The sequence below is a fragment of the Crocodylus siamensis genome, chromosome 1, assembly GCF_052110815.1.
Source record: "Crocodylus siamensis isolate JL-2025a chromosome 1, ASM5211081v1, whole genome shotgun sequence".
NCBI classification, from domain to species: Eukaryota; Metazoa; Chordata; order Crocodylia; family Crocodylidae; genus Crocodylus; species Crocodylus siamensis.
In genome coordinates this window covers 365,002,221-365,017,141 of record NC_143395.1, presented here as the reverse complement: position 1 = coordinate 365,017,141, position 14,921 = coordinate 365,002,221, and the positions used below count along the sequence as shown (strand labels likewise).

Here is a 14,921-nt window from a genome sequence, read left to right as displayed (position 1 = left end):
CTCCTGGTATCAAAAAACTAGCCGTGCTACAAATTAGCAGTGCAGCAAATGGGTGCATGTGCACTGCATGTAGCTAGTTTGTGGTGCCTCAAACTACTTTGAGGTGCTGCAAACTGGAAGCGTGCACTCATCTGGATGCATCCCGGGAGTTCAAAGCCACAACTCCCAGGAAAGTATGCTATCCACCAGTGTGCGCTGGGGTTGGGGCTTGTATTTTGTGAATTAAAACAGTCACTTAAAGGAATGGAAGATGGCTGAAAAGAAGAAGCAGACAGAGGCCATCAGAAATAGCTTCAAAACAAAAGGAATACAGTTCAAACGAAAGCCAACTTAGGTAGAACAGGACTATTCAGAAGGGAAAAGGGTTATTGTTATGTGTGGAGTGCAGAGATTTTAGCAGAGATAGCAGGTAGATTGTAGTGAGTCAGAAAGAAATGTTGGGGGTTTAATCTATGATTTTTAGTGTTACGAATGTTATAAATGTTGGCTCCCAGGTCTGTCTTCGAAGGTGTTTTTCAGATTTCCCTTGACTATAAGGACTGTGAGGTCAGAAACAGAGTGGTTGCTTTGTTAAAAGTGTTCTCCTTTTGCTTTTTTCTGTAATTATTCATTTTGTATTGTTGTACCTGTGATGGTTTAGGAAGTGTACTAGAGGCAAAGATTTTTTGTGATATCTTTTACTGGACCAAGTGTATAGCTGGGAGGGGTGTTGGACAAGATTTCCAACACAGGGTTGTACAACAACACTCCAACCCTACTACAGTGTGGAAAAGAATATTCAACTAGTCTCCCGTAGGTGTCATGGCACAGGTATTACAAATGAATAGGAGAAATCATGGAAGGGGGTTTAATTCCACTATTTATCCCAGAACACTTTAAATTTAGAGTTCTAAACAATTTAGAGTTCTAAAGGAACTGGCCGAGGTCATTGCAAGTCCCCTGGCACAACTTTACGAGCACTCATGGTGCTCTGGTGAGGTACCGGAGGACTGGAAGAGGGCCAACGTGGTCCCCATCTTCAAAAAAGGGAGGAAGGAGGACCCGGGAAACTATAGGCCGGTTAGTCTCACCTCGATCCTAGGCAAGCTGTTTGAGAAAATTATGCTGGCACACTTCCAGGAGGGGCCAGCAGGGGACTGCATGCTTAGGGGCAACCAACACGGGTTCATCAGTGGCAGGTCCTGTCAGACCAACCTGGCGGCCTTTTATGATCAGATCACCAGATCATTAGATGCAGGGGTAGCAGTGAACATAGTCTTCCTGGACTTCCGGAAGGCTTTTGACACCGTCTCTCACCCCATTCTCATTAAGAAACTGAGGGGGTTGTGGTGTAGACACCCACACAGTCAAATGGGTCGCCAACTGGCTGAAGGCCGCACCCAGAAGGTGGTGGTGGATGGGTCCTTCTCAACCTGGAAGGACGTGGGCAGTGGGGTTCCGCAGGGCTCGGTCCTTGGGCCTGCACTGTTCAACATCTTCATCAGTGATTTGGATGAGGGGGTAAAAAGCACCCTGTTCAGATTTGCTGATGACACTAAGATGTGGGGGGATGTGGGCACACTAGAAGGATGCAACAGGCTACAATCAGACCTAGACAGGTTACAAGGGTGGGCAGATGAGAATAGGATGGGTTTCAACACAGACAAGTGCAAGGCACCTCGGGAGGAATAACCGGCACCATACCTACAGGTTAGGGAACTCGCCTCTTGTCAGCACAGAGGTGGAAAGGGATCTGGGGGTCATCACTGATGCCAAGATGAATATGGGCTGGCAGTGTGGGGATGCAGTCAAGAAGGCCAACCACACTTTGTCATGCATCCACAGATGCATCTCGAGCAGGTCCAAAGAGGTGATCCTCCCCCTCTATGCGGCACTGGTCAGGCCGCAGCTGGAGTACTGCGTCCAGTTCTGGGCGCCACACTTCAAGAGGGATGTCGACAGCACGGAGAGGGTCCAGAGGAGGGCCACTCGTATGATCAGGGGACAACAGGGCAGGCCCTATGAGGAGAGGCTACAGGACCTGAACCTGTTCAGCCTGCAAAAGAGAAGGCTGAGGGGGGATCTTGTGGCCTGTTATGAACTAGTCAGGGGGGATCAGCAGGCATTGGGGGAGTCACTGTTCCCCCAAGCACTGCCAGGAGTGACCAGGAATAACGGTCACAAGCTGGCAGAGGGTAGGTTTAGGTTAGATATCAGGAGGCGCTACTTCATGGTCAGGGCGGCTAGGGTCTGGAACCAGCTTCCAAGAGAAGTGGTGCAGGCTCCTACCCTGGGGGTGTTTAAGAGGAGGTTGGATGAACATCTTGCTGGGGTCATTTGACCCCAGTACTCTTTCCTGCCATGGCAGGGGGTCGGACTAGATGATCTGCTCAGGTCCCTTCCGACCCTAGAAACTATGAAACTATGAAACGATGACTGTACTACTTCATTTGGGACACTTTTCTTCCAAATAGGTTATCAGGGTTTATTTGTACCTTCCACTTCCTGACAAATAATTAAATTATGATGACTTTTTATTTTTTATAAATATCTGTTGGCAGTTTGGTTAGGTCATCAACACACACCCAGAAATCAGATAAAGGAGGACTGAACATGAGTAATTCAGTTTAGGGTTAGCATAGAAGCTGCAACCTTTAGGATGGAAAAAACTGCACATTTACAGTTTTACCAGCATGTACCATTACTATCTTTATTTATTGCCTTCCTCAAATATTCACCCCACAAGATATTATAATTGTATGCAGCTGGCTTGCAGGGCATCCTTGACAAAGGGAAAATGTGCATTTTCTTAAACAAAACTAAGACCTCAAAAATGATCAAATGAAAAAGCTGGCAGTTACCAAAAAAAGACCCTATTTGGTCTGCCCTCCTTTGCTGTTGCTACCTTGCAGTTTATGACATCTAGATAGTGGGAGGTCTGACAAACTGAACAAGGCAGTGAGCAAGAAATTACATTCCTGTTGAAATCAGTAATCTCTTTCTGGAGACTGCTTCTTCTAGTTCGTATGCTTTCTTTTGTATCACTTTGAGGACAGGTCTGATATTATTATTACTCTCCATGTAGCTTGCCCTTGGGGGGAAAATGCACAAGGAAAGATACAGCAAGCAGCCTCTGTCTCAGAAGAAAAGAACAAGACTGGTTACACAGGAACTGGCTTCTCTCAAGTGTACAGTTTACAAGTCAACGTAACTGTAATCAAAATACTAGTGTTTTTGTGGCCACTGGAGAGAAGGGACTCAGAGAAGGATATGGCAAATCAGAGTACAAAGTGGATCTAAGGAACTTTGAATGTGGGCTCTCAGCAATGTAAGTCTTCCTATACTATATTTTTAATTATAGCATTTAGTGATTTTATTTCTATTTTGAAGCCAGGCTGAGCCAAAAGATACTATTAGATATTAAAATCAATGTGGAATATTACTTGTAATCACCCGTGTGAGACTCAGAATGATACTGAAATATGACAGAAGTCAGAAATGATCAGCCAGTAATATGGAAGATGAACTATAAATAAGAGCATATCTAATTATTGTAAGAGTTAGATGCTGGATGGAATCTTTAATCAACTTTCTCATTGTGGAACAGAGAGCTCTGCTGTTTTGTATAGCAAGCTATTTTAATACTGCTGCATTTAAAATTGTGTGATTACTGTTATGAAGAGCAATAAGATGTAGCTACAGAAGAGAGTCCTGATGGTTGCAAAAGTTTTTTGCCCACTGTTTTTGCTCTCCAAAACCTCAAGTCCACATTTTCTATTCTCCATACTGATTTTGTTTTTCAACTGGATTTTTAACATATGCTAATAAGGGACTTCACAGGGAGCCGAAAAGAAAGTATTTCAGCATTCAGAATAATTCCATCTGGATAATAAAGAAAAGTAATTATCAAAAAATAATCCTTCTTTACACCAGCTTCAGCTTTGGACAACACAGGAATATAAAGCCTGATGGTGACAAAAATTTATTCTTTCAGCTTTTTGCTTTACATACTCACCAGTTTCAGCAATGGATATTCTCTGTGATGAGGAGAGTTCTGTGAACCCAACTACAAACTCCTTAATACAATTAAATCATGAGAGAAGACTTTACAAAAATGTTTTTGTATCTGGAGAGGTTAATGCATCTCATCTGTTTAACTTAACTGCGGACTCTGAAAACCTAACTAATCTTTCATGTGAAGGCAGTCCGAGCCCACCCTGCTTTTCATCATGGATTCAGCTTCCAGAGAAAAACTGGCCAGCTTTGTTGACAGTTATTGTGATTGTTCTAACCATTGCTGGGAATATTCTTGTCATCATGGCTGTGTCACTGGAGAAAAAGCTACAGAATGCCACTAATTATTTTCTAATGTCACTCGCAATAGCTGATATGCTGTTGGGTTTCCTTGTCATGCCTGTGTCAATGTTAACCATACTGTACGGTGAGTATCACCTGTGTAACCTACTGCATATACTGGGTAGCCTAATAACAGCAAGCACATTATTGTTACAGTCTGAGGATTTAAGTAAAATATAAATGCAATCTAGCTTTTAAGATATAAGAGACAAAAGTATATGAGGCCATCTCCCTCTCTATAATGCTATAATTGTTAAATATAGTAAAGAGAAGAATCAATACCTATGAGCTCACTTCCTTTTAACTTCCAGTTATAGATGTTTTAAATACAGTCCAAAAATCAAATTACCACTTTGATTCTGAGGGGATTATCTTGTTTTCTATGAAAATGTTATGTTTTCAGTATTCTGAGTTTTGCTTCATATACTTTTGTCTCATATACATATACTTTTTGGTTTTCCTAATGAGTAAGTAAAATCCTGTTAATACTTCTACTCCACAAATATACACAGGCAAATCAATGCCTTGGTACACTTAAAGTTAAAATAACCTGCCTCATTTTTTACTGGTAATTAACTTACTGGTAATTCATTTCAGTTTCAAATAACTACCTTTACACTGAGATCTTTATTTATATTATTTACCATTAAATCTTGGAAGAAGTATTTTCAAGGGAGCGTAAAAAGTAGACAGGAGTTATTCATGACCAGTGTTTAGTAACATTTGAAATTGAATAAATTAATATTCCCTACCTTTTCTAAACAGCTATAAAGTGAAAGTGTAAAGCGAACTATGAAGCATGGTTAACTGTGATGCTGTTTACAGGTGATGAGCAAATTTCTTGGCATTTGAACCAAAATCTTTAGCAGTCTGGATCACTGAGGAAAAGCAGAAATTTAAGGGTTAAATATAGACATTTTCCATGCTGGTTTCATCTTCAAATTTATAAAAAAAATACCCAGTATCACAATAAAGGAGAGAAAAGACAAAGAAATGAGGGAAGGGAGGCTCTAATTTGAAAGATTTAAATAGCTTTTATGTTACATTGAGCATTGCAGTTTTAAAGTACCAACCACTTCACAACAACTTGAGGGAGATTTCATTTGGAAAACTGCAATATAAGAATTTATTTCCAAATCTCCCTCTTTCAATTTTGTTATTTTTACACAAAGTATCCTGGATGACATTAGCAAATAGGGATTAGTATAAGTATTCGATAAAGACTACCTTTGATGGTAGGGAAGACAATGCAAAATAAAGCTGTAGGGGCACTAATTGCTTGATCTGAGATATAAGTGAAAGACTCAAGCCCTGAATGATTCACTGAGATGATCAACAGGGACTCCTGCTGGCTACTCCCTGCCACTGAGAGAGCTAATTTTTGCCTCTGCTCGGAAACCCACATTTGATTGTGACCATTAATTTTAATTGCAGTATTTCTGTGACCAAATGATTTTTCTCTCTTTTTAACTTTGCACTGTGATGTCTGTTGCCAGAGGAAAGATCCCCTCTCAGGCTAAATGCATTTGAAAAATCAGTCATTCAGGCATACAATTTCTGAGAAATGCAGCATCAGCATGACGCACTGGATCACTGTCACCATGACCAGCAAACAGCTTGCTGAAAAGCCTCCTGCCAAACTGAGAACTACCCCTCAGTTACCTAGTGTCTATACATCCCAGCTTCCTACCCCAACAGCTTACAACAGGGATGGGCAAAATACAGTCCACGGGATTTTATCTAGCCAGCTCCAGATCCTTTGGCCCTGCCCAGCCCAGCCCAGGCTTGGGGGACAGCCTGAGCTGTGGTGTGTGCAGTTGGTCCCACTGGCCCCAGGTGCGCAGCAGGGCTGGGGCAGTGCAGTGGCCATACCCCACTTCCCAGCAGCCCTGACGGTGGCGGCAGTTCCTTCCAGCTGCTGCTGCCAGTGTCAACGACACTGCTAGCCCTAGCGCTGGCCCTGCTGCCTGGGCACCCTGTCCAGTATGCCCTGTGCCCACTGCCAGGGGCACTAGATAGAGTGGGAGAACAGGGTCTCTCCATGGAGACTACCCCATGGGTACATCACATTCAGCCAGGTGGGTGGGATGGGGCTATGGGAAGGCAGGGAGTGGCATCTGGGAACAGGATGGGTAGGTGGGGCAAGGGCCAGGACCAGGATCATGGGGTGATGACAGCATGGGGACAGGGCAGAGCCATGTCCCCATTAGACAGATCATGACCAGCCCAACCAAGCAGTGCAGTGTGGCCTAATCCAGTCATGATCTGTCGGGGCAGCCCCATGCTGCTGTGCCATGCTGTACTGGGGCTGCCCATGCATTCCAGTGCTGGCACAGGAGAAGCAGGAGCTGGGTCATGGACATGTTCTCCACCCCCTTTCCAGGTCGAGCCACTTACTATCCATTGTGCAGGGTGTGGATCTGCCCCGGCCCCAAACTCAGCTCAACACTGTCTGTGCCCCACGAGCCCAGTCATGGCCCTGGCCCTGGCTGCCCATTCTGCTCCCCAGATACTGCTCCCTGCCCACCTGTGGCCCCAACCCACCTATCCAGCCAAGCACATCCTGCCCACCAGGGTCCCAGGCTGGTCTCCATAGAGACCCTGCCTGCTCGCTCCATCTAGCGCCCCTGGACCATCTAGTAATCTACCATTTAGAAAGTTTTGGTGAGTTGATGTGGGGGAGGGTGCTGACCCAGCCCACAACAGCTCACCGAAACTCCCTAAATGGATCTCCAGCCCAAATAAGTGCCCACCCATGCCATACATTCATCTCCCAAGGAAGTAAGATATAGGACTGATGGAGATCATAGTCAACAAGCATTTGATTCTCAGCATTTGCACTGAACTCAAAACTAGGTGGTCTCTCAGCACATGTACAACTTAGGCAGTCCTATGTCAGGTCAGGCCTTAGAGTCTCACCTAATTCCAGATTAAGTCAGAAAAAGTTCTGCCTTTGGTTTGAGTGGGTGTAGGATTTATCCCTTAGGTTTGAATGCCCTCTCCAGGTACAAATTATTAGCACCCTCAAATAAAAATCCTAGATATAAATACACTGGACATTAAAGGCTTCAAGGAATGGTTAGAATCTAAGTTTGAATGTGGTTTGTGCCTCAATTTGAAGTGTGTGTGTGAAATAGTTATTCACAAACTTGCTTTATAATTTGTATTTCAGTATTCCACTGGTCCTTTTTGTGCTGGTACTATAATCCATGGGTTACAAATTGGCCCACCACTACTTTATATACCACATATATACACACATATATACACATACATCTAGCCCTACGAAAGCTCCATTAAAAGAAAAGCATTTGCAAAACCAAAGGTTAAAACAGTAGGGAAGAATAAAATAAATATTCCATGTGCCTTCTTAATTCATCCGCCTTATGAGACTGCATTATAATACAGAGTTGTCAGACATGGCATGAGAAGCCTATGGCACAGGCAGGAGCAGAAACCAGCTCTATGGATACAAAACCAGAGCCTTGAACAAAACAGGCCCTTTCCTTTTCTTGTTTACTGAATGTGGCAAGGGACCTTTGAAAAAACCACATGTGCTTTTCACACTGGCTTCTGACACTATTGCATGTGAGATTCAAATAGTGGACTATGGAATCACAGCCTAAATGAAATATCCATAATATTGTTGCATAGTTGGTTGAAATGCATCTGTCAAACAGTAACTTTCAATAGTTTCCTCCCAAGCTGTGCAACTTTTCAATTGTGTTTCCTCAGGAGTCTGTTATGGGCCTTGTTCTTTTTAACATTTATGGTTATGGGTATGTTAGAAGTACTTGGATAATGGGATGAACAACAAATGTTTTTATAATTTTCAGGTGACACAAAGCTAAGTGGTGGGAATGGGAAGGGACTGCAAAAGCTCTGGAGGATAGGGTTAGAATTCATAAGAGTCATGGCAAATTGAAGAAATCAGTCTGAAATCAACAAGATGACATGCAGTTAATAACAGGTGCAAAGAGCCATAGTGGATCCAGGATGCTGAAAAGGGAGGTGCCACAGTGGCAGAGAGCTTACTGCAATGGTTGCAAACCCAAGACAATTTTTTTTACTGACAATCTGCAATTTTTTACTCACAACCAAACATTTTTTACTAACATGTTTTATATGATATAAAAATAACCTTTTTGCCAGACCTTGGAGAAGGGTCAAGTTCAAACCAGAGTAAAAAAAATGTGGTTGTCAATAAAAAGTTTGCAGATTATCGATACTTTTATGCTCTGCTACCTCCACCCCAGTAGGTCCCCTATTCTCCCTCACATACTAGAACCTCTGAATGCACTCTGTATCATGTCTCCCCCAGAGCAACCCCCAGCTTTACTGTTCCAGCTTCACTCCCTCCGTCTCACAACAGACCCCCAAGAAGTACCACTGTTCACTTACCTGCTACCCAACACATGGCTGGTGGTTAGGGAAGGAGCCAAAAAGCCCCAAGAAGAGATCCCTTCAGTGTGCTACACCCCAGCTTAGATACTGAGTGGCACTGCTGTGTTCTTTCTGTGCTTCAGTGCTGCATCCAGCTTCTTTTCTAACCCTCTCTGTGTTTTATGCAGCTGATTTTGTGAAGTGGTTCTTGTTTCATTTTTTACAGTTTATTGAGTGTCTGTACATTTATGGACAGTTGGCAACCTGGTTCACAGCACATTTGTGGTGCCTGAGACCAGAGCTCTCAGCAGGAGTGTGTGACTGCACCACCACACCTCCTTGGATCAGCCCCTGCAAAGTATTACAGTTAAGAAAAAGACAAAATGGAGAATAACTAGATGGGCTGTAGTACTGCAACAAAGAATCTGGGGTTATAGTGGACCACAAACTGGGAATGTCTATACATTGCAGTAAGGTGACACTGCTACAGCATTGGACTAGAGTGCTTCCCTATACTGGGGGAGCACACTGCTAGTGACGCAGCTGCCAATCATGTGTAGACCCAAGTGATTACTAGGTTGCTATAGCGCACTGTATGGTGCCTACTGAATATGAATTAACAATGTGATGTTCTTGCTAAAAAAACTAATCATAGAATCAAAGGACTGGAAGGGACCTCAAAGGGTGCATCTACAGAAGATGTTTACTTCACGGTTGATTAACATCTTAGTGTCTACATGTGCACCCCTGTTAGAGCGCATGAAACTAATAAACTCTGCAGCAAGGTAGTACTTGTAGTTATAAATACTACCCTGCTGTAGTTTCTTCATGCACAGCAGCACACATGTAGATGCTGACTGGGGCATAAGGGTGCTTCAGTGCCGGGGCTGCTTGCCAACTAGCCCCACACTGAAGCACCTTTATGCCCCAGTCAGCCCATCTGAAGCACACTGAGCCTAGTCAGAGCAGCCCTGGGTTGACAGGCTGACCCCCCAGGCCCTCTGCCAATGGAGGCTGCTGTGATCCCCGTTCAGTGTGCTGTAGTCCAAGTGCATGTTCAAACCGCACACCCAGGAGCTTCCTAGGAGCAATAAACTGTGGAGCAATAAGCTCCAGTTTATTGCTGTGCACTAATAGTATGTGTAGACACGCCCAAGGCTATCTAATTCAATCTACTGCACAGATGCAGCATGCACTGTTCTTGAACTATCCCAAATAGATGCCTATCCACTGTGAAATATGTTAATACCACTGTTTTATATAAACCATCAGATATTCCACTCTACCCAATGGTGATGAGGTCTCAGCTGGAGTACTGGTTCCAGTTTTGGATATCATACTTTTATAGAACTGTAAATTAATTAGAGAAAATCCAGAGAACAAGAAGAATTATAAGAAGTTTAGAAAATATGTCCAATAAATAAGGAATTGGAATCATTTCATCAAGAAAAAAGAAATGTGGGGAAGGAATGGTAATAATTTTTCAATAGGTAAAAAGTAGTTACAAAAGGGACAGTGATCCATTGTTTTCTATTTCCCCTGGGGGAAGGACAAAAAGAAATTGGCTCGGTTTTCAGCAAAAAACAATTCAGGCTGGATATCAGAGAAAACTTTTTAACTACAAGGGTAGTGAAATACTAGAACAGGCTGCCTATGTAGATTGTGGAATATCTTTGCTTGAAGCTTTTAAGAACAAGTTAGATCAGTAGTTCTCAACATTTTTTGACTAAGGGCACCCCTTGTTAGATTCAAGGTAACCCTTGGCAAATGCCTTTCCAGGTCTTAGTTCTCACTTCTTTTTGGCTACAAAAAATAATAGAGCAATTCTTCTGCTGCAGACAACCCAGAAAGGTCACAAAAGTTTAGAATATTTTTAATCCTATGGTTTCCTATTTGAAATCTCTGGGTTTATTGTGTGGATCATGTTGGTACACCTAATAATTCTAGCATTGTGTGTCACTCTGCAGCACCCCTTAAAGGATCTCAAAGCACCCCAGGGTGCCATGGCACCCTGATTAAAAATCACCTAGTTAAATAAACATGTGTCAGGAACGTCAATCTGTGTATAAACAAATGTTTAGGTATGCTAGAACCTGCCTCGGTGCAGAGAGCTGAATTAGATAATCTCTATCTAGTGGTCCTTTTCAGCTTTACATTTACTATGATTCTGTGACTTTTTATAGCAAACTAAGAGGACATAAATTCTATCATATGGGAACTTGCTCCACTGCACAGGTCATTGCTTGTGCTAGAACCCAGAATCTCTACCTTCCCAGCCTAGCCTCTGTACTTCAGTTATAGCACTAGGATGTCACACTCTCAACACTAGTTATCTCTTTATAGTCTCATAAACAGCCATACATGTTATTACACAGAATTTACACAGAAGATAAAAATCAGCCTACAGGGAGAAACAAGCAGAGAAAAGTTTAAAAAAATTATGAGCATATTAAATTATAATGGAAAGTACTAAGCACCTTAAACTGAAGGCGTTGCTATGAGCAATAAGCATATATATAAATTAATATATTTGAGCCACACTGCGTACTACTGTATATCTATCTATATCTAGATATACACACACACATACAGTACCCTGTGTAGCTCAAATGTATTCATATATATATATGCTTATTGCTTGTAGCAAAGCCTTCAGTTTAAGGTGTTTAGTACTTTCCATTATAATATATATAGATATATCTATATCTATATCTGAGCAGTGTTGAGCAGTACCCAGTGTGGCTCAAATGTATTAATATATATGAATGTATTCATATATTATAATTAAGAATGAGGGGGGGAGTGGGCAGGAACACAGCCCTGTGGGGCCCCCCCCATCTGGGCCCACTCCCCCCTTCTGCCCTGCTGCTTGGGGTCTGGGCCCACACCTCCTCCCCGCTGCAGCAGCAGACAGAGGGGAGGAATGGATCCAGGCCCGATGCAGGGAGAACTGGGTCTGAGGGTGGGGAGAAGCCAGGCTGCCACAGCAAAGGAAGTGGAGAGCAGCGGGCCTGGACCAACCCAGAGGTGGCAGGGGATGAGAGGAGGGGGCTTGGGGCCAACACAGGGGAGGTGGTGAGGGATGAGTGGGCCCAGGTCCCAGGTGGGGAGGAGGCCTGCTCCTCCCCTCCCCCACCGCTGCCGCATCAGGCCGGTCTCCCTCCACTGCCATGATGAGCTGGCTTCTCCCCCTGCCCAGGCTTGCTCTTCCTCCCACCCTCCACATCAGACCTGGTTCCACTCCTCCCCTGCCCGCACCCGTAGTGCCACTACTGCAGTGTGCCCACTTCTGCCCCCATTGCTGCCACATCAGCCCTGCAGGCAGCAAAAATGGAAAGGGGGAAGGGCAGACCAAGGCCAGCGCTAGTGGCCTTGCCTCCCCCTGCACTGTCCCAACCCCACTCCCCACCTCTGCTCTACTGACACTACTCCAGGGAGCTGGGCGGGAGAGGGGAGAGTGAGGCCCACTCTGTGTTCTGTGTCCCTACCATCATGGCGATGTTCTGCTAAGCTGCCACCTCCTGTCTGAACACTTACTCTCACTCTGGCTGTTTCAGTCAGACAGACAGACAGATGAAGGCTTTTATAATATTAGAATATATACGGGGGAGAGGGGGGGCTTCCATGCAGCAGGCACAGCTGTCACCCAGCGCCCTGTGCTGCTGCTGTTGTGCATTCACCTGTATGCAACCCCCTCTCACTCCCGCTCCCCTCCCTCCCTCCCTCCTGGCTGTTCTCAGGGCCCAGTGATGGCAGGGCACCACCACCATACACCCCCTCCCCGTCACACTTCCCACCCTCCCTCCTTCCTGCTGCCTCTCCCTGCCTGCTGGCTTTTGTCAGGACACGGTGGTGGTGGCAGCCGTGAGGCCAGAGCGGGGGGTGAGGCCAGTGCTGTGCCACCAGCACCCCTGCCCTTCCACCCCGCCACCCCTGCTAGCCAGCACCTCGTGCCGCCACCACATCCAGGGAGCAGGGCCGGGGGCGGTGAGGCCAGTGCTGCTGGACTCGCCCCACCACTCTGTACGCTCCATCACTGCTATCATGGTAGTGCTCTGCCATGCCACCACCACAGCCACCTCCTATCTGGAATGCTCTTGGAGCACTTTGATTGGTTGGTTCAGACAACCAATCAGAGTGCAAATCAATCATTATGGACAGACAGACAGACAAACATGCTAAGGCTCTTAGAACAAATACTTGCATTCATTCATGTATCCACCTGTTAGCTGATGCTGACTTTCTTTTTTTGCAGAGTATAGATGGCCTCTGCCCAAAACACTCTGTCCTGTCTGGATCTATTTGGACGTGCTTTTCTCGACTGCCTCCATCATGCACCTGTGTGCCATCTCTCTGGATCGCTATATTGCCATACGCAACCCCATTCACCACAGCCGCTTTAACTCCAGAACTAAGGCTTTCACAAAAATAATTGCAGTTTGGACCATCTCAGTTGGTAAGTGAGGCAATATGTCAACACATAATTATAGATTTGTAGCTTTCGACAGGATCTGACATACATATTGCAGATTAAAATAGTATCCCAGCCTGGAATATTTTGTTTGGCACAGTGTAACAGGTCATGGTATGTCATAATTATACAATAAATATCAACAATAACAATGGTAAATAAAGAAGAATAGAACATCCCTTTGCAAAAAAGACTATATTTCAGTGTTAGAACTGTTTGTATTTCTATTTTAGAGATGTGCTTATTTCCATTATTGATTATTCACCAGTAACTGGACTCCAGAAGACAGCAAATGCTGTGGATTAGCACAGATCTGATTTATATAAATCATTTTTTCCTGATACCCTATAATGTATTTATCATCATTTCTTGGAGGCAAGTCCTGTCTACTCTTTGGTTGCTCAGGGCCACAAACAGGAAAGAACCAGTGTTGTCTCTCTTGCATGGTGAGTGGCCAGGATTTGGAATCTGATAGGGTAAGGACGCTTATCTAGAATTATGGGTTTCCATGAACTAAAAAGTTTACATCTTTTCTTTCTGCAGTAAGAGGTGAGGGGAACCTTGTCCTACTGAATAAAGACACTGAAAGATCTTCATGCGTTTAAAACTAGAGTTGCCTGGGATTTATGACATCTGACTCTAACATGTCTACACCAAAGGATTTCTCTAGAGAGCACCACAGTGAAGTGAAGCATAGCTACTCTGCCACAGATGCTATATAGCTCCCTCAATGGCTAGTGACAGACATTCAAAAAGCCCGAACCTGAATTGATTCAATCTTTGCAGATTACTCTAACTTGGGTAGGCTAAATCACTTTGTAACTCCACAGACATCCCAGACTTGTAGGCACATGCCTGCAGTGGCTCAGGCTAGAAAATGGGGGATGCTAGAGCAGCCCTCCCTTCCCTTCCTCAGGGCTGAGCTGAGTGGGGGGGCATGGCCAGGCCCCCAGAGAATTAGGGAGGGGCTCCCCCCCTCCTTGATAACAGAGCATTTATCAGCTCTGTTATCAGCATTTATCACCCCATCAGAAAACAAACAGCCTCTCTCATTATTATAAGTTCTTCTTAAACAAAGAAGGAACAGATGTACATTATCAGCTGAGCTGTTTATTAGCTCCAAAAAGCCGTAAAATGACACTATCTGCCACTGCACAGACTGTAGTCAGCATGTGGCCTGCTAGCTCTAATGGTATTTGTGTAAGGCAGAGGCAATGGGGGATCCCTGCTTAGCAGGGAGTGGTGAGGGGAGGAGGAGAGCAGGAGGAAGCCAAGCAGACACTGCTGTGCCTACAAGTCTCTGGTGGAGCTGCATCCAGGGAGCAGAGGGGAGAAACCAGCCCTGTTGTGGAGCAGAGAGCCCCGCCCAGCCCAGACAGCATGCTGGGATGTTGGGGGTATCTGATTTAACTTAAACCCTCAAGGGGTCTGGAACAGACATTGCATAAACTGGTTTGACCCAAATCAGTTGAATCTGATATTGCATTCAACCAGATGTCTCTCAAACTGGTTTATGTGAATATCTGTTCTGTTACAGGTTTAATCCAGTTTCTGATCACTTAAACGAGTTTATGTGTAATGTCTGTCCCTAGCCAATGTGACATTGGTAATACACCACTGAGGTCACTGTCTTGAGCATGTTTATTGGTGTGAACCAGGAGTAACATTAAGCCGGCTACACTACATCTGTTTTGACATGCAGCACACACACAGTAGGCATATGGCACTCTAC

At 44.5% G+C, this 14,921-nt stretch overlaps 1 protein-coding gene across 2 annotated transcripts in view; it reads left to right on the top strand.

Annotated features, from left to right (window-relative positions):
• Nucleotides 1-3,168: 3,168 nt before the first annotated feature.
• HTR2A (5-hydroxytryptamine receptor 2A) overlaps nucleotides 3,169-14,921 on the top strand; it is a 62,275-nt gene continuing 50,522 nt past the window's right edge. The window contains exons 1-2 of one of the 2 annotated variants that reach the window (XM_090025783.1): nucleotides 3,169-3,307; nucleotides 12,974-13,174. In XM_090025783.1, the coding sequence (XP_089881909.1) occupies nucleotides 13,051-13,174 (124 nt within the window). In that variant the 5' untranslated portion in view covers nucleotides 3,169-3,307; nucleotides 12,974-13,050. Of the gene's footprint in view, nucleotides 3,308-3,751; nucleotides 4,421-12,973; nucleotides 13,175-14,921 lie in introns of those variants that run through there. The other variant, XM_090025774.1, reaches the window with a different exon arrangement.